Genomic DNA, 23,916 nt, shown 5'->3' on the forward strand with positions numbered 1-23,916 from the left:
CGCGGGCCTCTCACTGTTGTGGCCTCTCCCGTTGCGGAGCACAGGCTCCGGACACGCAGGCTCAGCGGCCATGGCTCACAGGCCCAGCCGCTCTGTAGCACGTGGGATCTTCCCGGACTGGGGCATGAACCCGTGTCCCCTGCATCGGCAGGCAGACTCTCAACCATTGCGCCACCAGGGAAGCCCTAAATTTTGTTAGGTTTTGAAGTGACTAGTGGGAAGTAGGAGAAGCCAAATGGCTTAGCAGTTACTCCACCAGAGCATGTTATTTAATCTTTTTTGTTTCCTGTGTTTCTGTGTAAAGGTGATATTAAAAATAACATATGAAGCAATTGCTCTAGTACCTAGCACATGTTGATAGCTAACATTTATCTTTTTCTCAAATGAAGCCTTCAGATTAGCACTTATGAGTTTTTACTGCTGACTTCTATTCTTCCTAATGCCTCTCAGCCACACTCCCACGTAGATACATAAAAGAGTAAAAGAAATTTGACAACGATTTACTAAAACAAGCATGTGCGTTCCCTGCATTCACATGTATAACAGAACTTTAGACTCTTGAGCAACCCTAGCAACACTAAGTACTCACAATTTTCGTTTGTTTTTGTCTTAGTTTTGCTGTGCCAGAGGGTCACTTGAGTACTGGATAAGTAGTCTGCTCACTCACCAACTAACAGGGACTCAAATGCTTGATACATGAGTATTTTTTAAAAGATCATACTATAAAAAGAAAGGGTTACTATATTCTTGAGGACATTACAGACTTGGAGAATTAGACTGTACCTCAAAAAGGTGATATCTATAAACTGAACTACATAAGCAACAACATACAAAGAATTATTCCTTAGGTTAAAAAGAACTAAAACATGTCAAACATACAGCACATGCATTCTTCTATTATACCACTATCCAGCTGGCAGTTTTGGAACACTGCACAGGGCACTGGTCTAAGCACTTTATGTGAACTAATTTAACCATTAATGATAAATATTCCAATGATACCTGTTAACAATCAAATCTGAATAGAAGTAGAAATAAAACAGCATTATCAAAAAACTAGAATAATAGCAAAAAGTCTTTATAAATTTTATCAAATACCAGAGTTGTACAAGGTTATTAACAATAAAACCAGTATTTCACTTCTCTTTTAGGGTTCAATATTCACCTGCTACTGAAAAACATTGCTACATTATTCCACAGATACTCAGGTCATTCTGAGAGAAGAACATCAGAGTGGAGTGAAAAGTTCATGATGAGCTAAAGCGAGTTTTGCAAACGCTAATGTTCCTCCCTACACCCTAAAACACCTGGCTATTAATATCTGAAGAGGGTAAAACCACACAACAAAGCATGCCTATCACATGCTATTTCCTAGTTCTCTAGAAGGAAAAGAAAATAAAAAGACAAGATAGGAAAGAGTATCACAGTGTGAGAATTGAGAGAGGCAGGAAGGAAATGATAGGGCTAAAATGTATAATAAAAATACCCAATCTTTATATTTGTTGAGCCAAAAAAGTCCCCAAAACAAACAACAAATAAATAGACACCTGTTAGACCAATCATCTTACCTGAAGAGTCCTTGTTTAAAAAGATAAGCACTAATATGACCCCCTTCTAGATATCGGATTTCACAACCAGGCCAAATTTCTTGTAGACTTCGAACTCCTGTTCGTGGAATATAGGCATCTTCTTTGGCTTGAACCACTATGATGAGGCTTGGGTCAACTGGAACTAGGTACAGGATTTTTTTAAGATGCAACATATATACTTTTAAGAAGCCCTAAGAATTTTATATAAATACTAGTAATCATATTGGAAAATAAAATACACCATACAATGCAGTAAGTAAAACATTTGCCGAACTAAAACTTTTGATTATTAAACTTCTGATTATTATTATCTAATACAAAATTGAGATGAATATTCTAAAGAAGATACAAAACCCAATGTTTTTAAAGAACTAATAAAATGGTCTTAGATTTTCATGGATAAAATTTAAATATGATACATTTACATAACCAACTTATCTTAGAAAAAACAATGTGGAGCCAACAATAAATATATTCTTGAAAATATGAAATTATCTTGTAAAGCATCCTTAAAAATATTTCACATATTTTACATATCATCAGCATGATTATCACATATCATCAGCAAATATTCTCAATTTCATATAAAAATTAATACCTGAGAAATTTGCTACATGAGTACATTCATCCATAACTCCTTTCATAAATATTAAAGGTTCTTTCTGAAGAGTGTTTCTTCTTTGTTCTTTACTGAGTAGGTGGTATGATTGAGGATTACAGCGCGTATAACTACTTTTGTTGGTTGAAAGTGTTTGATTGAAGCACCCCATCCTAGAGGTATCTTGCAACAAGAGTCCTTCTGATGTGGCACTGATAGATGTTTTACTAGATTTATGGCACTCAGCAGCTTTTTGGGACACAACTTTGTCCGCCATATCTAAATTTAAAGTTCTAGAAACCAGGTTAAGGTTAGTTAGCTTGTCTGCACTGCTAGGGAAGTGTTTCAGGAATTCTTGTCCCATTTTGAAAGAATCTGTCTGATTATATGAAAGAAAAGAAAATGTCATTTAATATAAAATAGGATTTTATTTAACAACCTTGTTAAAACAGAGAAAACACAAACGTCCATCAATGGATAAACAAAATGTAGTATATACATACAATAGATTATTATTCAGTCTTAAAAGGGAATGAAATTCTGACACATGCTACAACATGGATGAACTTTGAAGACATTATGCAAAATGAATAAGCCAGACACAAAAGGACAATATTGTATGATTCCATTTTTATGCGGTACCTAGAGTACTCAAATTCATTCAGATAGAAAGTAGAATGGTAGTTGCCAGGGGATGGGAAGAGGGGTGAATAGAGTTTTGTTTAATGGGTACAGAGTTTCAGTTTAGGAAGATGAAAAAGTTCTGGAGATGGATGGTGGTGATGGTTGCACAACAATGTAAATGTACTTAATACTACTGAACTGTACACTTAAAAATGGTTAAAATGGTAAATTTTATATTGTGTATATTTTACCATAATAAAAACAAAAAGAGAAAAGAGATGTCAAAATTTAACTGAGAATGAAGATAAATGATACTTTATTGCTGAATGTTTCTTACTAAATAGTAAAGACTATCATTTAGCCTGTGACATGCGTTTTGTTTTGTTTTGGCTGCACCTTGCGGCTTGCAGGATCTCAATTCCCTGACCAGGGATTGAACCTGGGTCCCCAGCAGTGGAAGCACGGAGTCCTAACCACTGGACCTCCAGGGAATTCCCGCCTGTGTCATATTTTTTATTGCCAAAATTTTGAAATCCATGATTTGCTTTAACCTTAGAACTTCTAAAATTCTTATGAGTGCATCCTGGCAGTAATACACCAGCCACCCCAAATCCCTTTCTCAGGCTGAACTAAGAAAAATTAAAAATTATCAAGGTTGGACATCCCTGGTGGTGCAGTGGTTAAGAATCCACCTGCCAATGCAGGGGATACGGGTTCGAGCCCTGATCCGGGAGGACTCCACATGCCGCAGAGCAACTAAGCCCGTGCGCAACCACAACTACTGAGCCTGCGCTCTAGAGACTAAGAGCCACAACTACTGAGCCCGTGTGCTACAACTACTGAAGCCCGTGCACCTAGAGCCCAAGCTCCCCAAAAGAGAAGCCACTGCAATGAGAAGCCCGTCCGTGCACCACAGCAAAGAGTAGCCCCCACTCGCCGCAACTAGAGAAAGCCCGCGCACAGCAACGAAGACCCAATGCAGCCATAAATAAATAAATTAATTAATTAAAAACAAAAAACTTATAAACATGTTCAATTTCACTTATCCTTAAGTAAATTTTTTTTTGCTGAGGGATGCAGGATCTTAGTTCCATGACCAGGGATTGAACCCATGCCCCTTGCAGTAGAAGCGTGGAGTCCTAACTACTGGACAGCACCGCCAGGGAAGTCCCTACTTAAATAAATTAAATAAAAACTATACCAAATTTCCCTGTCTGGCTGACCAAAAAACCATGTAAGTCTGATAACACACTGAATTTGTGAACTTATGGGGAAACAGACACACATGTTCCTACTGGTAGTGTAAATTCACACAACTAGAATTAGACAAAATCTAAGATTACAACTGCTTATACCCTTCTACTCAGCAACAACATTTCTAGGAATTTGCACTTGTGAACTGATGTATGTACAATGTTACTTATTGCAGAACTGTTGGTTAATAGTGAAGGATGAGAAGCAACATAAATGCCCATCAACAGGATACTGGTTAATAAATCATGGTACATCCCTCCATATAATAGGTTGTTATGCAGCAGTGAAAAAGAAAAAGGAAACATTTGTGTATTGTCCATAAGAAAAGGGAAGAGAGAAAAGTTGAGATTTCTTTCAGTTTGAAAAATTCCTTGAAATACTAAATAATATAGTGGGTTATTTGTTGATAGAGATAGGACCTAGGCAAACTGGGAACAAGGGCAGGAATCGTTTTACTATATTTCTTTTTATGCTTTTTTGATACTTGAACTATATGACCATACAACCTATTTAAAAAATAAAAGAATGAAAAATGGGTTGAAGGCAAGGGAAAACAAACAAACCACAACAACGTGGTTAGCAGAACAAATCACTAAAGCTATCCAGATCACAGAAATATAAAAAGGAAGGAAAGGAGGTTTAGTAACATCAGGAAATGGAAGATCAAAGCATCCTAGAATTATTCAGAGCAGTACATCAACAAATTTAATTTCTTTTGATTGGGAAAACACAGTTTTTAAAATTAAAAAAAGGAAGCTGGCTTGATATTTCTTGAATATTCATAACTGTGAACTAGTTCTAACTAAGACAAAAGGACTCTTGTATACAATCACCAGGAGTCACAGAGAGAAAGGGCTGGAGAAGAATACACTGTCATTTCAGACAGCCAAAATTTATGAACCTCCCTTAAAAAAATGCATGTTAGGTTTTCTCATAAGCTCTCAAATATAAGTATCTTTCTGATTATATGTATAGTGGGACACAGGAACTAGCTAACAGGGAGAGCTATTTTGTAATAAAGTTCTTAGGCAAGTAATTAACTGCCCTTTGAGGCTCCGCAAAATAGACCTATTTTACAAGAGTGAGCCCCCCTCCCCCCCTTCCCCCTCCCCCTCCCCCTTCCCCCTCCCCTCCCCCTTCCCCCTCCCCCTCCCCCGCCTCCCTTCCCCCCTCCCCTCCCCCCCCACCGCCGCCTCCCTCTCCCCCTTCCCCGACCAAGCTGCACTGCAGGCTGGATCTTCTTCCAGACCAGGGGTCAAACCCGTGCGCCTGCAGTGGGCGTGCAGGGTCCTAACCGCTGGACTGCCAGAGAAGTCCCCTACAAAAGTGAGTTTTATTTTGATGGAATTACAAATAAAAAGTCCTCGTTGATAGTAGAAAGAGTCTTTTTCCCTGAGGTTTCTTGAGGTTCTCTGTAACTTTTAAACTGAATGTGCAAAATTTTAAAATTCATGAAAAGAAAAAAACATTTCTGAAAAGAATTGGTCACCTTAGGAGAATAATAGAGAACCAACTCATTTCCCTGATAATTGGTAAATTAAGGTATATGTAATGAACTATGAGGTAACCAAATAATTGATAAGGGAAGTGGCTTTTTTTAAAATCAAAGTATTCCAATTAATAAATGAAAAAAGAGGATAGAATTAGAGTATCAGCATTTTGCAACACTCAATATAATAGACACAGACATTAAGCATCAACGGCTGCTTACACCACAAAATGAGCAGCCAGACATTATCTGCTTCCTATACTCTTACTAAAGAATGATAAACTGAGTTTAATCAAGCCTCTAGACCTAGTTGCCAATTTGCAGGCAACAGAGAGCATGGAGGAATATGCTAACGTGTACCATGAGAATGCAAACAAAAATCTAGACTGTGAGAAACTCTACAGGTAAATAGCCCAAGTTCTTCAATAGATAAATTATAAGGAAAAGAAAAGGATGAAAGGGAACTTATAGATTAAAAGACACTTAAAAGACCCATAAAATAAAAGAACTGAAGTGTCCAGGGATGCATATTTGACAGAAGGAAGTAATCACTATAAAAATCAGGATAATGATAACTAAATAGTAGGAGGAGAAAGGTCTTCTGATTAGGACACATGAAAGTGGTTTGTGGGTTGGGTGCTAAGTTCTGAGCTGGGTGGTCAAGTTCTATTCAAATGTGTTAGCCATTTAATAAATGTAGTAAGCTATGCACTTGCTTTGCATGATTTTCTATATTTTATTTTTAAATGAAGAATTTTATTAAGTAAAAAATATTACTTCTTTTTAAAAATCTGCAATTCAGGGAATTCCCTGGCAGTCCAGTGGTTAGGACTCCGTGCTCTCATTGCTGAGGGCTGGGTTCAATCCCTGGCTGGGGAACTAAAATCTCACAAGTCACGTGGAGCGGTCACACACAAAAAAGTTATATATGTTAAAAAAACAAAACAAAACTGCAATTCTTTTAAAAAATCTGAATCATTAAACATGATCAACATTTCCCCCACAATGTTCTGCAGAAGTTAAAAATACTTACTCCACAATATTCAAGCATGTGAATAATTTCTTCTTCATAAACTGTCTGTGTATAATACTGCTTTTCTAGCTCCCTCCAATTAATCGATTTACTTAGCACGCCCTGAAATAACAAACTAAATTAAGATCAAATCACACGTATAAAGCACGTTGTCCAATAGTTTTTATTATTATTACTGTGCAGAAAAAAATTAACAAAGCAGACTTGAGATCTCCTATCTTTAAACAAGCCTGCTTGTGAGGTTGGCCCTTGCCTAGAGTCTGGTAACTTGACAGTAAACAGTTCTTTACCCTGATATAAAACTTCCAACATGATAAAGTGGGTCACTGTGCCTAAACGGCTTATACAAACAATGTAGTTTCTACTGAACACCTGATTTCCTTCTGGAATGTAGTACATGCTAGGCAGAGGGTGCCTAAGCGACTGACCCCTGATATAAACCCTGGACTCCTAGGTTCAAATGAGCTTCACTGATGGACAACACTTTGCACATATTGTCATAACTCATTGCTGAGGGAATTAAACACAACATGAGAGACTCCACTGGAAGGTTATGCCTGGTTTCCTCTGGACTTTGCCTTGTGTGCCTTTTCCCTTGATTGATTTTGTAGTGTATCATTTTGCTGCAGTAAGTTTTAGTTGTGAGTACGGCTATATACTGAGTCCTGCGATTCCTTCCAGTGAATCACCAAGCCTGGGGGTGATTTTGGAACCCTGCAAACAATTACCGTTAATTATATATAATTATCTAAACATTAATTGCAATTAAATTACCGTAGTGAAGACCCCAGATGCTGTGGACCAAGACAGACATGGAATCAGTGGCATGGGCTTAGGCCAGCTGGATACTGCTAAGGAAGCCATCTGTAACATGATAACAGATTCAGTTTAAAGTTTACATTCACCAAAATGAAAAATATTTAATATTAAGAAGTACTTTGTATAGTAGCTGATGAGATAAGACATGAACACAAAGTCTCTTAAACACTCATTAGAATGTCTAGCAAACTCTCCAAATTCCCCAAACCATAAAACTCAACAATGACATATAACTGCCCTCTAAAAAAGCAATAAAATGTATTAGGAAATTTTAAGTACCTTAAGACCCATCACAGAAAGCTACTTTCTACTGATAAATATAGAGCAAACATGCTAGGATGTAGATGCTGGGCAGTAGGCTAAGCACACTCATTATGTAAGTGACCTGCTCAGAAAGAGCAAAATCTCAACCATAAAATCTCAGGCTTTCGAGGTTGACTGAAAGATGTCAAGAATTTGGTGAACTACAAAGCAGATTATAAATGATATAAACTGATATAAAATGATGTAGTATGTTTAGAGAAGGGAAATGTTATTTTTGGCTAGAGGAATCAGAGAAGGCTTCATGAAATGGTTGTCTTTTAGGTGAAATGAAAGATGGGGGTGTGGTCTTCCATATAAAGGAGACAGCATAATCAAAGGCAAGATGGTGAGAAACACAGGGTCTGGTAGGGAAACAGCCAATATATTTCAGTTACGCTGGTCAGTAGGGCACATGTGACCAATGGGGTAGGGGAGATAGGTAGGGCTAGAAAGATCGATCAGGATCAGATTAGAGGTCGCTTTGTTCTGTAGATAATGGGGAATTAATAAAGAGACCTGAGCAAAGGAGTGTTATTGTCAAGTGATTCAATGAAGCTAAATAGTATTTTATAACATTGATTAGAAAGGGTGAGATTTGAGGTAGGGAAACCAGTTTATATGTAGTAGTCCAGCTGACTGTTATAACACCCCGACCTGGGTCATAACAATGGAAACACTACTAGTTAGGAAAAGAAATCCTTTCCCACTCTTCAGTTTCACTGTCTTTAGTTGTTTTGAATTTGAGTTTTTGAAGCTAATTTTATCAGTTTCACTCTTTGGTAGTTGTTTTGAATTTGAGTAAGGTTTTACACTTAATTTTATAATTCAAATGACTTACACAATATATATATATATTTTAATGTACTGTATGACTAATATGTCCAGAAAATGAACCAGAGCATGTTCCTGGCCCTCACTGAATCAATTGCTTTATAGAGAAAACAGACTGCTAGACAAGTAATCACAGTATAATGAAATAAGTACGTGTTATTGAGAAACTAAGTATAGTCTAGGATAAGGCTGGGAATCCGGAAGAGTTTCTCACAGGAAGTAAGCTCTACTCTGGAAGCGAAAGGACAAGCTCTTATTCGGCCAGGTGAAAGGGAATGAGGGGGCACTAGATGGGTGCCAGCACCTGGCATTGCTAGTGCCCAGTTCAATAGCAAAACCTGTGGAAGGTTTTAAGCAGGAGAGAGCAGAGATCAGATTTAGGAAGACCACTCTAGTTAACAGTGTGGAGAAAAAGCCTTAAGAATAAGGTTAAGGAGTGAAAAGACTAGACAGAGAAACCAATTAGGAGGCCGTTTTAGTACACTCTAGAAAGCAAAGGTAAAACAGGTTGATGGAGAGAAGAGATAAAGGAAAAGTGTTTTCCAAATTAGCTATCTTCACCAATTTAACAGCAAAATAAGGCATTTATAGTTGACACTTGAAGTTAAGTTTATAATCAACTTTTAATAAAATATTAAATCTAACACCTGAGATATAGCTGTGGAGTAAGTAGTATAATCAGTGTCTACATGAATCATACAAAAAATATCGTTACTTCATAATTGGAATGAAAATTTAGAATCTGTTTCTGCTTTCACCAAAACTAAAATTAATTCTATACCTAAAGTGAATTTTTAAATAAATAGATTCCCTAGATCTTCCCCCCACCTCCCACACTATACAACCCCTTTCAGTGCTCACAGCCCACAGGCAAGGAGACTGGGCAATCGTTCAAGGCTGCAATTTTCTCTGGCATGCGTACACTATGAGACTCCCACAGAGGAGGATGTGTCATAAATCCATTACCTTGCTTGATTCCCTAGATTTTATAAACATAACCACAATTAAATATCAGTTAAAATGAAAATGCTTACGTGTCCTCCCATGGATATTCCGGTCATTCCTAGAGGTCCATAACCCTCCCTCTCTAGCCAGTGCAAGAGAGCTGCAGATTCTAAAACAAGAGCTCCTCCCATCACAAAAAGATCAGACACGTTTTTTAAGCTGGACCTTCTAGCCTCACAAAACAAAAGAGAAAATTATTTATTTTATGTATTTACATGATAATACATGCAAATTGAAAACAGGCAGCCAGAATACATGTTTTTCCTTTAAAGGACCAGATAGCTAAGTAAAACAATGGAATAAATGGATGGAATTGGAATGCTGCTAACATTGTTCTGCATATTAATCACCTAAAACTTATTTTTTAAAAAAGCTGTATCTAGGGACTTCTCTGGTGGTACAGTGGTTAAGAATCTGCCTGCCAATGCAGGGGACATGGGTTCGAGCCCTGGTCCAGGAAGATCCCACATGCTGCGGAGCAACTAAGCCCGTGCGCCACAACTACTGAGCCTGCGCTCTAGAGCCCGTGAGCCACAACTACTGAAGCCTGCGTGCCTAGAGCCTGTGCTCCACAACAAGAGAAGCCACCGCAATGAGAAGCCCACACACCACAACGAAGAGTAGCCCCCGCTTGCTGCAACTAGAGAAAGCCTGCGCACATCAAGGAAGACCCAACGCAGCCAAAAATAAATTAAAAAAAAAAAAAGCTGTATCTGCTCTACAACATATAATTTTCATTGAGTTTCAACTACCAAACTATTTTGAAGTCCAGAAAAGAATGTCTTATTTACTTGATATAACTTAAAACTGTTAAAATATGTATGAGAAAATATTTCTATACTGTCAATTTTTCATTAAATTACCACGATTGATATAAGGAAAAACAAATTTATAGTTGTCCCTTCTAAGAAAAAAATAATTACAATAGAACATAAAGCACATTTTTTTTAAAGCAGTGTAAAATAATTCACCTAATTCTAGGCATTTTTCACAGAACTAGAGCAAATTTTTTTTTAACTTATATGGAAACACAAAAGACCCCGAATAGCTAAAGCAATCTTGAGAAAGAAAAATGGAGCTGGAGGAAGCAGACTCCAGCTGATTCCTGTAGTATACTGTAGCTATACTACAAAGCTACAGTAATCAAAACAGTATGGTACTGGCACAAAAACAGAAATATAGATCAATGGAATAGGATAGAAAGCCCAGAAATAAACTCATGCACCTATGGTCATTTAATCTATGACAAGGGAGGCAAGAATATACAATGGAGAAAAGACAGTCTCTTCAATAAGTGGTGCTGGAAAAACTGGACAGCTACATGTAAAAGAATGAAATTAGAACATTCTCTAACACCATACACAAAAATAAACTCAAAATGGATTAAAGACCTAAATGTAAGACCAGGTACTATAAAACTCTTGGAGGAAAACATAGGCAGAACATTCTGACATAAATCACAGCAATATCTTTTTCTATCACCTCCTAGAGTAATGGAAATAAAAACAAAAATAAACAAATGGGACCTAATTAAACTCAAAAGCTTTTCCACAGCAAAGGAAACCATAAACAAAACAAAAAGACAACCCACGGAATGAGAGATAATATTTGCAAACAAAGCAACCGACAAGGGATTAATCTCCAGAATACACAAACAGCTCTTACAGCTCTGTGTCAAAAAAAAACAAACAACCCAATCAAAAAATGGTCAAAAGATCTAAATAGCCATTCCTCCAAAGAAGACATACAGATGGCCAAAAAGCACATGATAAGATGCTCAACAACACTAATAATTAGAAAAATGCAAATCAAACCTGCAGTGAGGTATCACCTCGCACCAGTCAGAATGGCCATCAGCAAAAAGTCTACGAACAATAAATGCTGGAGAGGGTGTGGAGAAAAGGGAACCCACCTACACTGTTGGTGGGAATGTAAATTGGTACAACCTCTATGGAGAACAGTATGGAGCTTCCTTAAAAAACTTAAAATAGAACTACCATATGATCCAGCAATCCCACTCCTGGGCATATCCAGAGAAAACCATAATCTGAAAGGATACATGCACCCCAATGTTCATTGCAGCACTATTTACAATAGCTAAGACATGGAAGCAACCTAAATGTCCATCAACAGAGGAGTGGATAAAGAAGATGTGGTATATCTATCTATCTATCTATCTATACAATGGAATATTACTCAGCCATAAAAATGAAATAATGCCATTTGCAGCAACATGGATGGACCTCAAGATTATCATACTAAGTGAAGTAAGTCATACTGAGAAAGACAAATAGCATATGATATCAATCATATGTGGAATCTAATTTTAAAAAAGATACAAATAAACTTATTTACAAAACAGAAACAGACTTACAGATATCAAAAACACACTTACAGTTACCAAAGGGGAAATGTGGCGGGGGAGGGATAAATCAGGAGCTTGGGATGAACATACACATACTATTATATATAAGATAGATAACCGGGACTTCCCTGATGGTGCAGTGGTTAAAAATCAGCCTGCCAGGGCTTCCCTGGTGGTGTAGAGGTTAAGAATCCACCTGCCAATGCAGGGGACACGGGTTTGAGCCCTGGTCTGGGAAGATCCCACATGCCACGGAGCAACTAGGCCCATGTGCCACAACTACTGAGCCTGCACTCTAGAGCCCGCGAGCCTAGAGCCCGTGCTCCGCAACAAGAGAAGCCACCGCAATGAGAAGCCCTTGTACTGCAACGAAGAGCAGCCCCCTCTTGCCACAACTAGAGGAAGCCCGTGTGCAGCAACGAAGACCCAACGCAGCCAAAAATAAAAAAATAAATAAATTTAAATTAAGAAAAAAAGATAGATAACCAACAAGGACTTACTGTATAGCACAGCAAACTCTACTCAATATTCTGTGATAACCTATGTGAGAAGAGAATCTAAAAAATAGTGAATAGATGTATTTGTATAACTGACTCACTTTGCTGTACAGCAGAAACTAAAACAACGTTGTAAATAATTATACTCAAATAAAATTAAAATCTTAAAAAAAGGAACAAGGCAACAACAACAAAAAATAAAATAAATAGCAATGTAAAAGAATTCAAATAATACTAGGCTCATGTATTACCAAAATCTTAAATGTTGCTTATTTTCACAAAATACGTAATTTATGAATATAATGTTAGAAAATTTTTATAATACATGTTTTGATTAATTTAAATACACACCAATTCAATTGAAACTTTCTGTTTTAGAAACTGATTTTACATAAGTACATTTCTTTATAAGAAGCACTTAAATATATATTTTTAGAATCCGGAACTATTCTTATATAATTATAAAAAATATGATTTTATTACTAAAGTGACCAAGTTACAATCTATTTTTTTAAGTCTTTATTGAATTTGTTACAATATTGCTTCTGTTTTATGTTTTGTTTTGGTTTTTTTTGGCTGCGAGGCATGTGGGATCTTAGCTCCTTGACCAGGGATCGAACCCACACCCCCTGCATTGGAAGGCAAAGTCTTAACCACTGAACTGCCAGGGAAGTCCCTATAATCTATTTTTTTAAATTTAATTCATATAAAGACATACATAATTAGCTCCTATATGAAACCTTGCCAAAATGTACAAAAATTCATTTTGTCAATGGTTATTTATTATACAACCATGTAGAATAATTATATGCAAAGATCCAGGTACCACAAGAATGCAAGGGGCCCAGAATTCTGTTTTTCAGAAAAAATGGTTAGGCTATCAAAAATTTTAAGATGGCTGAAAATTCAGTATAAAGACTGGAAAATGAAGATAACACATACTTACATTTGGTCCTTGGGTTTCCTGCAGCCATTTAAGAATGTGGGTCAAAGAGAAAGTTTTTAAATAATTAAACACACTCTGTGTCTCAAAACACATTAACTTAAGCAAAATAGTTAAACTTGAAGACAATTTAATGCTGAAATAACTATTTTCCAAATAGGCTGTTAAGGAGTTCTCAGGTTTTTCAACTTAATTATTTTTCTTTTTTTAAAAAGCTTCATTGAGACATAATCACATACCATACAATTCACCCATCTAAAGTGTACAATTCAATATTTTAGTAATTCAGCAGGGTTGTGTAATCCCCAACTTAATATTAAAATGAAGTTTATTGGTCTCTTTTTTCACTTATAAAAAAATCTAGAAAATTCAGAAAATCATGTTAGAAGAAAAACTATTTTATCTACAGACAACCATATTAATATTTTTTTGTATTTCTTTCCAAAATTTTCCCTTAGGCACAGTTTCTAAATAGAAAATAATGGATTTTCTATTTTAGGTTTTTTGCATACCTATGCCATACCATAGAGTTTTATATTCTCTTTTTGCATTATAAATACTTTTCATTCATTACTGTAAACTTTTTAAATAATAACTAACTGTTAAAATTTACTGCATCCTTATTATTTACCAGTATTAACTATTCTAATACTCTGAATAACCTAAGAGATTATTCCCATTTACCAAGGAAAAGTTGAGGTACTAAAAGGTTAACTAACAGGTTCAAGGTCATACAGGTAGTAAAGTAATAAACATAACACAACCAACTGTACAACATTCCAATGCTATGAACCACAATTTACTTAACCATTTTTCTACTGTTAGACATTTAAGCTATTTCTAATGTTTTACTATTATAAGTTATAAGCTATTAAATATCTTTCCTCTTTTCTATCATTTTCTCTTTTCTTAATATTTTATCCTTAGAATAAACTTCCCAGAATCAAAATGTCAAGGGATGTGAGATTTTTAAAGGTTTCTGATGCATATAGTAAAAATGCTTTCCCAAAGGGTTGAACTGCTTTTCACAGTCATCAGTAATAAGAGTGCCCATTTCACAATAGCCTTATGACTACTGTGTTTTATTTTTTAAATCTTTTGTAACTGCTCTTTTAACTTTACATTTCTCTTATTACCAGCAACGCTGAACATTTCTTTATATCTGCGCATCAGTTTCATTTCTTCTTCTGGGGATAGTCTGACATAATCTTGAAAATTAAGTTAAGAACTGTTCTAAACCTCAACTGATACTTAAATGTAAATGTATTTAAAACATGAGGGTTTCCTTAATAAGTCAAACACTTGACTTATTAATATTAAAATCCAGTATAAATCTCAAAAGAAACAGAAGAGCGGTTTATCTTCATTATACAACAGAAGCAAAATCCTTAAATTGCCTTTTAAAAAGGCATGAAACAATTTTTCACTTCTTTTCATTCTTGCTCCTTAATTCTTAAGCATTTTCTGAACTGACTAAATTTAACTGGTTTAGAAAAGCTGGTTACTATCATTCCTTTTGATGACTAAATCTATAAATAAATAAATAAGAGAAAAGATTTCTAGGTATCACAAAAGGATATAATAAGGGTTTTCTAACAGCAAAGAAGCCATTCGGGCTTCTTTAATCATAGGACGAGCCATTAGTGTTCGTCGTCTCCAGTAATGCTGAGGAAAGAAAAGATGATGTACTTAAAGAATATAATAAATAAATTAGGAGTGTGGGATTAACATATACACACTACTATATATAAAATAGGTAAACAACAAGGACCTGCTGTATAGCATCAGGAACTCTACTCAATATTCTGTAATAACCTATATGGGAAAAGAATCTACAAAAGAATGGATATATGTACAAGTATAACTGAATCACTTTGCTGTACACCTGAAACTAACACAATATTGTAAATCAACTGTAGTCTAATATAAAATTAAAATTAAATTAAAAAATATAATAACCACATCTGTTAAGGAGAGTAGCTTAACAAGTTAGGGATTAAGATGTTATAATAAAGTCTTACATGATCTCCTGTTCCAGCAAGATGAATGCATACGGGTCTATATTTGCTGTTCCATTCTTTAGGCACAATAAATTGGAACCTATTTAAAATAAAACACATCAGTGAAACTAAAAGCCTTTTAATACAAACTTTGAATTATTAAAAGTTTCATAATTAAATTATCTGGGACAAAAGGTCATTCAGAATTTTGACATTCAAACTGTAATTGACTTGCTGTTTTCCATGTTCTGTTGGATGAAAGTACAGGTGCTTTATGGCATGATTATTCATCTATAAATTCTATTTCAATAGATATTAGCAATGTAGAATTGTGTATTTAAAATATCATGATCATTTAGTAGTTTAAAAAAATCTGAGTTTTCAGGCACTGATGAATTTTCATTATCATTTATTTATTAAAATGCATTAAAATTCTGTTATAATGGTTATGGGAATGTAATAAACATAAACATATGTTTTGGTAGAAAAAAAAACCTGTAATTGACTGACTAAACTAATGTTTGCCCAACTGGCAACAAAGATACTGTAAATTTGCTTGGTGTTACGGTATTAAAAATTCAATTACAATATAAGCACAGAATTTATTGCAATCATTTTTACCTTATTCAATACCACAACTTTATATATGCATAATGAAATTTTCTTATTTTTAAAGACATCAATATATATGATTAAGTCCTAGAAAAACAATTCTTTAGATAGCTCCACTTCTTTTCCTTGCAGGAATAATGCTTGGCTGTACAAGCTGTTGATATCAATAACATAGTTCATGTTATCTTTTTTTCAACTTGCAGTATATAACAGGATTTGATTTATTAAAACTTTTATGTTTGCAGGTAAAAGCAAACCACACCAGAAAAAACAGTCTTCTCTATTTGTCGTCTTCTTATCATAGTATCTTGGTCCTCTCATTTAATGTTTTTTCCTATATGACTTCTTCTTTTTTTTATCATTGTAGTAAAATGTATATAACATAAAATTTACCATTTTTACCATTTTTAAGTGTACAGTTCAGTGACATTAAGTACACTTACATTGTTATGCAATCACTACCACCATCCATCTTCAGAACTTTTTTATCTTCCCAAACTGATTTACTTCTCCTTTCAATTTCCTTAGCAGTTGACATTTTGGAATTATTATCACAGTAGAACACTGCACTCTGTCAGCTCAAGGTTTGACCTTAGGCGGTTGTGTTCTCAGGCAACATAAACCTGAATTCTGAGCTTACTTTGCCTGGGCAAGGGAAAATATCACTACTTATCTATTGTCAATAAATTGTTGAATAGAACATAGACAAGAAAATTTAGGATGGTTTAATGATTATATCTGTTTTGTGCTCATGAAAACTAACTCTTAATTTTCAGTCTCATAATCAAAACTACCAACGTTAACAACTCTGCTTCATTTAGCATTCCCAGCACTGTGCTGCTTCTTGAAATTTTGAAGATTAAGCTGATAACTTAAGTTCAAATGTATACTAAAACTCTGTATTTTTACTCCGTCCCACCCCACATTTAATGGAAAAATGCTAAATAATTATTGCAATTAATAATAAGTAATTTGAAATATTATGGCATTGATATTATTGTAATTGTATAAGTGAACGTAAACAACCTACTACTTTAACTTTCTGAATAAAAATACTTACCTTGCAATAACAGATTCAACTGGCATGATATCAGGCACATAGTGGGCCATGGGGGAAACAAAGTGTCCATCTAGGATCTTACAGTCTGACTGCTCTTCAATCTAAAAAAAAGCAAAACGAAGATGCATACACAAGGACAGTGGTATCTAGGTCTATCATAGATGTTTTCTGTTAAAAAGTTCTATTCAATTGTAACTTTTTTTTTAGTGCCTACTAAGTATCCTTTTGCCCCATTCTGCTTTCTAAAGGCTCCTACACACATTTCATTTCCTTCTATGTTCTCTACTTGAGCCTACTTGGGAAAACAAACTATAAGTAAACCTTATTTGTACAATGATATACAATAACAAAATAAAATATTTGTTACAAGAATTCAACAATATAAAAACAATTTACAAACAAATTATAATTTACCACAATCAAATAAGGGTTGACATTATATATGTTAGAATGGCTTGTTTTCAGGTAACCTATTGATGAAATGAGTCACGTCAACACATTAAATAAGGAGAAATGTGACAGTTACATATGTAGCAAAGGCATTTACTAATATTCAACACCTAAGTTTTTTCTTCCACCTCAAATAGTTATTTTTTTTAAATAAAAAAATCTTTATCAGGCCAATAGTCAAAATTAAATTAGCAGTAAAGCATCACATATTTTCATTAAAACCAGAAACAAAAAACTGTATTTTTAGAAGCTAAATATATCAACCTCTTTAAAAAACACAAATACTAACCAGTTGTTTCAGCATCATTTATTAAATAATCCACACTTTCTTTGCAAATGACTTAAAATACTACTTTATCATGAAGTAACTTTCCATAAATTTTTTTGTAAAATTATTTTTTGGAAAATAATTTTACAAATTATTTTCAATCATTTATCAGGTCTCATTAGCATATCATTTATTTCTAAACCAGTGTCAGGCTGTGCTGATCATACTGTGCCTTACAATACCCATTGATATATGACTGACATAGTTTTTACTTACCACTCTTCCTTTTCAAGTATTCCTGATCTGGCTGTACTTCCCAAATATATATTTGAGTTCTTCCCAAAATAATTTTAGGATCCTTTTATGGATCTTAGCACTAAACTGAATATTTTAATTGGGATTGCATTGCATTTTAATGGTAAGGAGACCTAACGTGTATAATACGAAATTTTTAATCCAGGAAGTGTTTACATTTTAGTCATCTTTGTGCCTCCTACAGTTTTTTTTTTTTTTTTTTGCGGTATGCGGGCCTCTCACTGTTGTGGCCTCTCCTGTTGCAGAGAACAGGCTCTGGACGCGCAGGCTCAGCGGCCATGGCTCACGGGCCCAGCCGCTCTGCGGCATGTGGGATCTTCCCGGACCGGTGCACGAACCTGCGTCCCCTGCATCGGTAGGCGGACTCTCAACCACTGCGCCACCAGGGAAGCCCCCTCCTACAGTTTTAAAGTTTTCTTTTATCTATTTTAGAAGAATTATTTGACAAAGCAGGCAGCACAAACTAATGTGAAAGGGAATAATAATTCAACAAATAGTGTTGGGATAAATGGCAATTTGGTAAGAAAAAAACACTTTCAGAGCCATATATAAGACAGATTTAAAAATTAATCAAGCTACAACTCAACACTAAAAAGAGGAATAACCCAATTAAAAATGGGCAAGGTTTCACAGATATTTCTCAAAAGAAGATATACAAATGGCCAATAAGTACATGAAAGGATGCTCAACATCACAGTCATTAGGGAAAGACATATCAAAATCACAATAAAATTATACTTCACACCCACTAGGAAGGCTAGGGCAAGTAGAAATATTAGTAAGAACGTGGAGAAATTGAAAGCATTATACACCGCTTGTGGAAAAGTAAAATGGTGCACTTTGGAAAACAGTTGACAGTTTGTTAAAAATTTAAGCATACAGTTACCATGTGACTGAGCAATTCCACTCCTAGATATATACCCAAGGGAACTGAAAAAAATATATCCACAAGAACACTAGTACATGAATATTCATAGCATTATTATTCATAACAGTTAAAAAGTAGAAACAACTCAGGACTTCCCTAGTGGTTCAGTGGTAAAGAATCCGCCTTGCAATGCAGGGGATGCAGATTTGATCCCTGGTCAGGGAACTAAGATCCCGCATGCCGCGGGGCAACTAAACTTGCGCACCACAACTACTAAGCTTGCACACCTCAACTAGAGAGAAGCCCGGGTGCCGCAAACTACAGAGTCCACACACTCTGGAGCCACAACTACAGAGCCCATGCACCCTGGAGCCTGCGTGTCACAACTAGAGAAGAGAAAACCCGTACGCCACAACTAGAGAGAAGCCCTCGTGCCACAACAAAAGATCCCACATGCCTCAACGAAGATCCCATGTGCCGCAACTAAGACCTGATGGAGCCAAAAAAAAAAAGTAGAAACTCAAATGCCCATCAACTGAATAATGGATAAACAAAATGTTGTACATATACACAATGGGATATTATTTAGCCATAAAAAAGAATGAAGCAGTGGTACATGGTACAACATGGATGAACCTTAAAAATTTGCTAAGTGAAATAAGCCAGAAACAAAAGGCCACATGTTGGATGATTCCATTTATATGAAATTTCCAGAATGGGTGAATCCACAGAGACAACAGATGAGTGATTATCAGCAGGTGGGAGGCTGGGGAAGTGGGAGGTAACAGCTAATGGGTACAGGGTTTCTTTTGGGGGCAATAAAAATGTTCTGGAATTAGATAGTGATAGTTGCACATCTTGGAAATGTAATAATAAAAAACAACAACACTGAATTGTACATTTTAAAAGGTTAATTTTTCTGTATTTGAATTATATCTCAATCTTTAAAAACCGAGAGTGAGAGAGCAAGAGAGAGAAGGTGGGGAGAGGAAGGATATCTGTAAGAAAGCATTCTAAAATCCTAACAGTAATTCCTCCTTGGGAGGAAAATGGAATTAGGAGGTGGAAAGTGGCATAAATTACAGTTTTGATCTTTACTTGGTATGTTTTAAATTTGTTCAAGCCTATGATTTTTTAATAGGAAAAAAACAGAGAAAATGGAAATATTTAGCAAAATTTGAGGGAGAAATGTTCTAAATCCAGAAGATACAAAAGGAACAGCTATGTGGTATAGAGGAGGGATTTCCAATTTATAAGATCCTGTTTTTAGCAGTGAAAGTCTTTTGAAAAATAAAATCTGCTAAAGACATCCAATATATAAATGCAACGAAAGTAGAGTTACTGTGGTTGAAGGCCATGAGGGATGTGAAGCCTACCCAGCTGCAGGCCCTCCCCTACAGCGCTTCAAGTATCCAATTACATAAGCCTAGAAGTGTTTTACAGGAAAACATGGCTGCTTAAAAACAAAATTATTTCAAATATATTTTCTCATATTCTCTAATTTTATAGCATTTTCTTTCTACCCTTCTCTCAGCAATTAACTATATCCCATAACATTTCCCTGATGTTATTTAACAGTTGTTTTGCTAGTAACTTCTCATGTGCTGATTCTCTCAGTAGAGTACTTCCCTGTATTACTTGTAATTCTTCTGAATGTTGAATAATTTAACTCTCTTGAGCCTAAAGATAAAAGATGAGGCTCAAAAAGATCCATCCCTAAATATTTTCTTGTATTTAGTTAAGTATTAAATATATGCTCCCATATAAACATGCATATAGTTACTATAAGCATTCAGTTAGGGTACATAATAGCATTTAAAAAATATTAAATGAAAAATCTATATTGTACTCATGTTTTAGAGTTTATTATTATACTCCAACATTCAGCCCACTCTTGCCACACAGTTATATAAAACCTGAATTTCTATAATTGCATTTCTTTCATCTGAATACCTTATCGATGTATATTGGATAATCACTTGAAACCAGATTCTGACATCTTTCTCGATTTCCAATAATCTTTCTGAATTCAAACAGTCTATTATGGGAAGGGGGGGAAAAAAAGAAAAAACTTCAGTATTCCCATTATATTGAGACTGATGAAAAGTAATTAAAAATTAGCAAGTCCAGTTCATAAACTATGTTAAAATTTAATTTTAATAATTAAAGAAAAAATTAGGCTTTGATTTTTTTCAAGCTTGACATTTTGTCTCAGAAAAAACATGAGAAATATCATTGCTCCAAAAGTAATTAACATATTCAAGACTCAAAATTAAAGGCACAAATCCCTAAAATTATTTTTCACAAGTTCAAATACTTCCATGAGCTACACTATATCACAGTTTCACAGTCGTTACAAATTCAAGTTACCCAAGAAAGTTTAGTCCCTGAAATCTGTAATGGATAAAAAATTACCAAAGTTAAAAATCTGTGTCTGAGAGCTCTTTATTTTTAAGTCTGAATTACTTTTAAAATAGTTCAATTTATGATTATATGGGTTAAAACTTAAGAGCAATAATTAGATAAAAGAGAAAAGGAAATAATTTCTTTCTTATATAGTAGTTAATGCTTAATTTACCAATCACTTTATATTTATAGTAAAGGACTTTGTAACTGAAATGAAGTTTCAAATGTTTACTAAAACAACAAATTTAGAAGAGGCATTCAGAAAAAAGGCTTACCTTTTGAGATCCTCTGGCCTTCCCCATCCTCTGATAAAAAGTTTTGTAAGGAGAAGTCTCCGATATAGAATATCTAACTTGCTCACACCCATTAGTAGCAAACAAACATCTATAAAACAAAAATTTAAATGACTTTAAAACATTTTATTTTACTCGGCAGGTCAACTTTCTAACCACCTCTACAAATATCAGGTAAAAATTAAACGTTGATCTACTCTCTTGGCAACTTTTAAATACACAACACAGTATTGTTAACTATAATTACCATGCTGTACATTATATCCCCACGACTTATTTATCTTAGAGATCTTAAAAGTACTCATTACAAGAAAAAAAACTGTAACTATGAGAGGTGATGGATGTTAACTAAACTCATTGTGGTAAACACATCACAGTATACACATATATCAGGTCATTATGTGATATACTTTAAAATAATACAACATTATCAATTATATCTCAATAAAACTGGGGGAAAATTTAAAAATGAGATTAAACTAGAACTTTGAATGTATTCTCTTGGAAATAAGATACAAGATACAGGAAAAAGAACTCGGATGAAAGTAGAGAAGAATTAGAGCCCTGAGCTACAGTAAACTCTGAATTCCTCTAGGGCAGGACCTTCCCATCCTCAGTACAGTGACTGACAGTAAATATTCAATATTTGTTGAATAGGAGTGGCTAATACCTATGTAGTACTATTTTATCTGCCAGACACCATTTAAAAACTACACACACACACACACACACACACACACACACACACACACACACGTACGTTCTTGCTTAAACATCCCAACAATCTTATGAAGATATAGTACCCCAAGACAAGGAAACTGAGGCACAGAGAGGATATGATTTACTTAAGGTCACACAACAAGTGGGGGGCAGACCTAAGACTGAATCTCAGGCACATGGCTGAAGATCTGCTATACTACACTGCCTGTCTTCTACTCTACAGTGCATGAAAATTAATCAGTAATTTTAGTAGTAATTAATCAGTGCTACTACTACTTACGTACCACTTATCTACCTTTCCCAAACATTTCTAAAGTTTTAAAGAAAATCTGCCTCCGTCTTTTCAAACTGAATGGTGTAGTTTTGATTTCCAGGCAAAACCTGATTCAGGTTCAGGGTTTATTCTACTTAGAAAAATGGAAAATGGAAATTTGCAGCTCCATCAGTGAGCTTTAATAAGGGCTTATCTATTACTTTGAATGCTTTTTGGGGAACCACCATTTATGTCATATTTTTACTCTTTGATTTGTAACAAACTACAACTTTAACTTAATGCTCTTCTTTGTTTGCGTAAGTGTACGATCTAATCCACCATCAATCGGACTGGCACTTTATTATTTTTATGACTGGACCAGCAAAACCAAATCATTCATACTGCCTCTTACGATTCTCAGGACCAAGAATAAACATTTACTAGATAATATACTTGTCAGGCCAGCGGTCCCCAACCTTTTTGGCACCAGCGACCGGGTTCGTGGAAGAGAGTTTCTCCACGCACGGACAGCGGGAGAAAGGGTTCAGGCGGTACTGTGAGCGATGGGGAGCGGCAGATGAAGCTTTGCTTGCTGGCCCGCCGCTCACCTCCTGCTGTGCGGCCTGGTTCCTAACAGGCTTCAGACCAGTACCGGTTCGCAGCCCAGGGGTTGAGGACCCCTGTGTTAGGCAATACAATCAATAGCCAGAGTATAGTATCTAGTATTTTTTGAAACTGCCCACCTCTCTTTTTCCCCAATTTCCACGTGTTATTCATTTTTTATTCTTGATTAAATTTGCTTTTTGCATAATAATGCTAGGAAAAACCCCATAATGCATATCCATCTCTGTTTATTACACTATTCATATCTACTACTATAAGTAAACAAACTGGTATTCTGATTACTAGATTCCTATGAATTATCATTAATCCGTTCACCATAGCTCAGCCATTATTGGATGGCCTAAATGTAAGTTTCTGAATTTTTAAGAATGAGTATTACTTTTTTCATTCATGCAACAGTATTTATTAAGTGCTTACTATATGCCAAGAATTATTTTAGGTCCTGTGCTACAAGATGATCAAGGCACGTTCTTCCTCTCATGGATCTTATACTTCAGGGAAAGAAAACAAATTATTTTTAGGAAAAAAAGTAAGCAAGACTAGATGATGACAACATTATTATCATAATATAACAAGACAACATGATAAAGACCAGAGGGCTCCTTTGATGGTCAAAAAAAGCCTCACTTAACCAAAGAGGTAACATTTAAACCAAGACCTACATGACGAAAAAGAGCTGCCAAATCTTTAAACTGCA

The 23,916-nt window shown here is 35.2% G+C and overlaps 1 protein-coding gene and 1 non-coding gene across 4 annotated transcripts in view; both read right to left on the reverse strand.

Moving 5' to 3' along the window:
- Positions 1–23,916, reverse strand: part of ABHD18 (abhydrolase domain containing 18) — a 34,967-nt gene that overhangs the window by 3,745 nt on the left and 7,306 nt on the right. The window contains exons 2-12 of one of the 3 annotated variants that reach the window (XM_067735111.1): positions 21,605–21,713; positions 20,877–20,961; positions 17,023–17,123; positions 15,372–15,450; positions 14,929–15,015; positions 13,354–13,379; positions 9,575–9,713; positions 7,362–7,451; positions 6,588–6,689; positions 2,188–2,566; positions 1,569–1,731 (exon numbers count right to left, since the gene is read on the reverse strand). In XM_067735111.1, coding sequence (XP_067591212.1) covers positions 1,569–1,731; positions 2,188–2,566; positions 6,588–6,689; positions 7,362–7,451; positions 9,575–9,713; positions 13,354–13,379; positions 14,929–15,015; positions 15,372–15,450; positions 17,023–17,123; positions 20,877–20,961; positions 21,605–21,696 — 1,343 coding nt within the window. In that variant the 5' untranslated portion in view covers positions 21,697–21,713. The remainder of the gene's footprint in view (positions 1–1,568; positions 1,732–2,187; positions 2,567–6,587; positions 6,690–7,361; positions 7,452–9,574; positions 9,714–13,353; positions 13,380–14,928; positions 15,016–15,371; positions 15,451–17,022; positions 17,124–20,876; positions 20,962–21,604; positions 21,714–23,916) is intronic. The other 2 variants (XM_067735110.1, XM_067735109.1) reach the window with 2 other exon arrangements.
- Positions 9,375–9,511, reverse strand: LOC137224156 (small nucleolar RNA SNORA42/SNORA80 family). Its single transcript, XR_010943257.1, has one exon. It is a non-coding gene; the product is annotated as a small nucleolar RNA SNORA42/SNORA80 family (small nucleolar RNA).

Source organism: Pseudorca crassidens, chromosome 4 (assembly GCF_039906515.1).
Source record: "Pseudorca crassidens isolate mPseCra1 chromosome 4, mPseCra1.hap1, whole genome shotgun sequence".
Lineage (NCBI taxonomy): Eukaryota > Metazoa > Chordata > Mammalia > Artiodactyla > Delphinidae > Pseudorca > Pseudorca crassidens.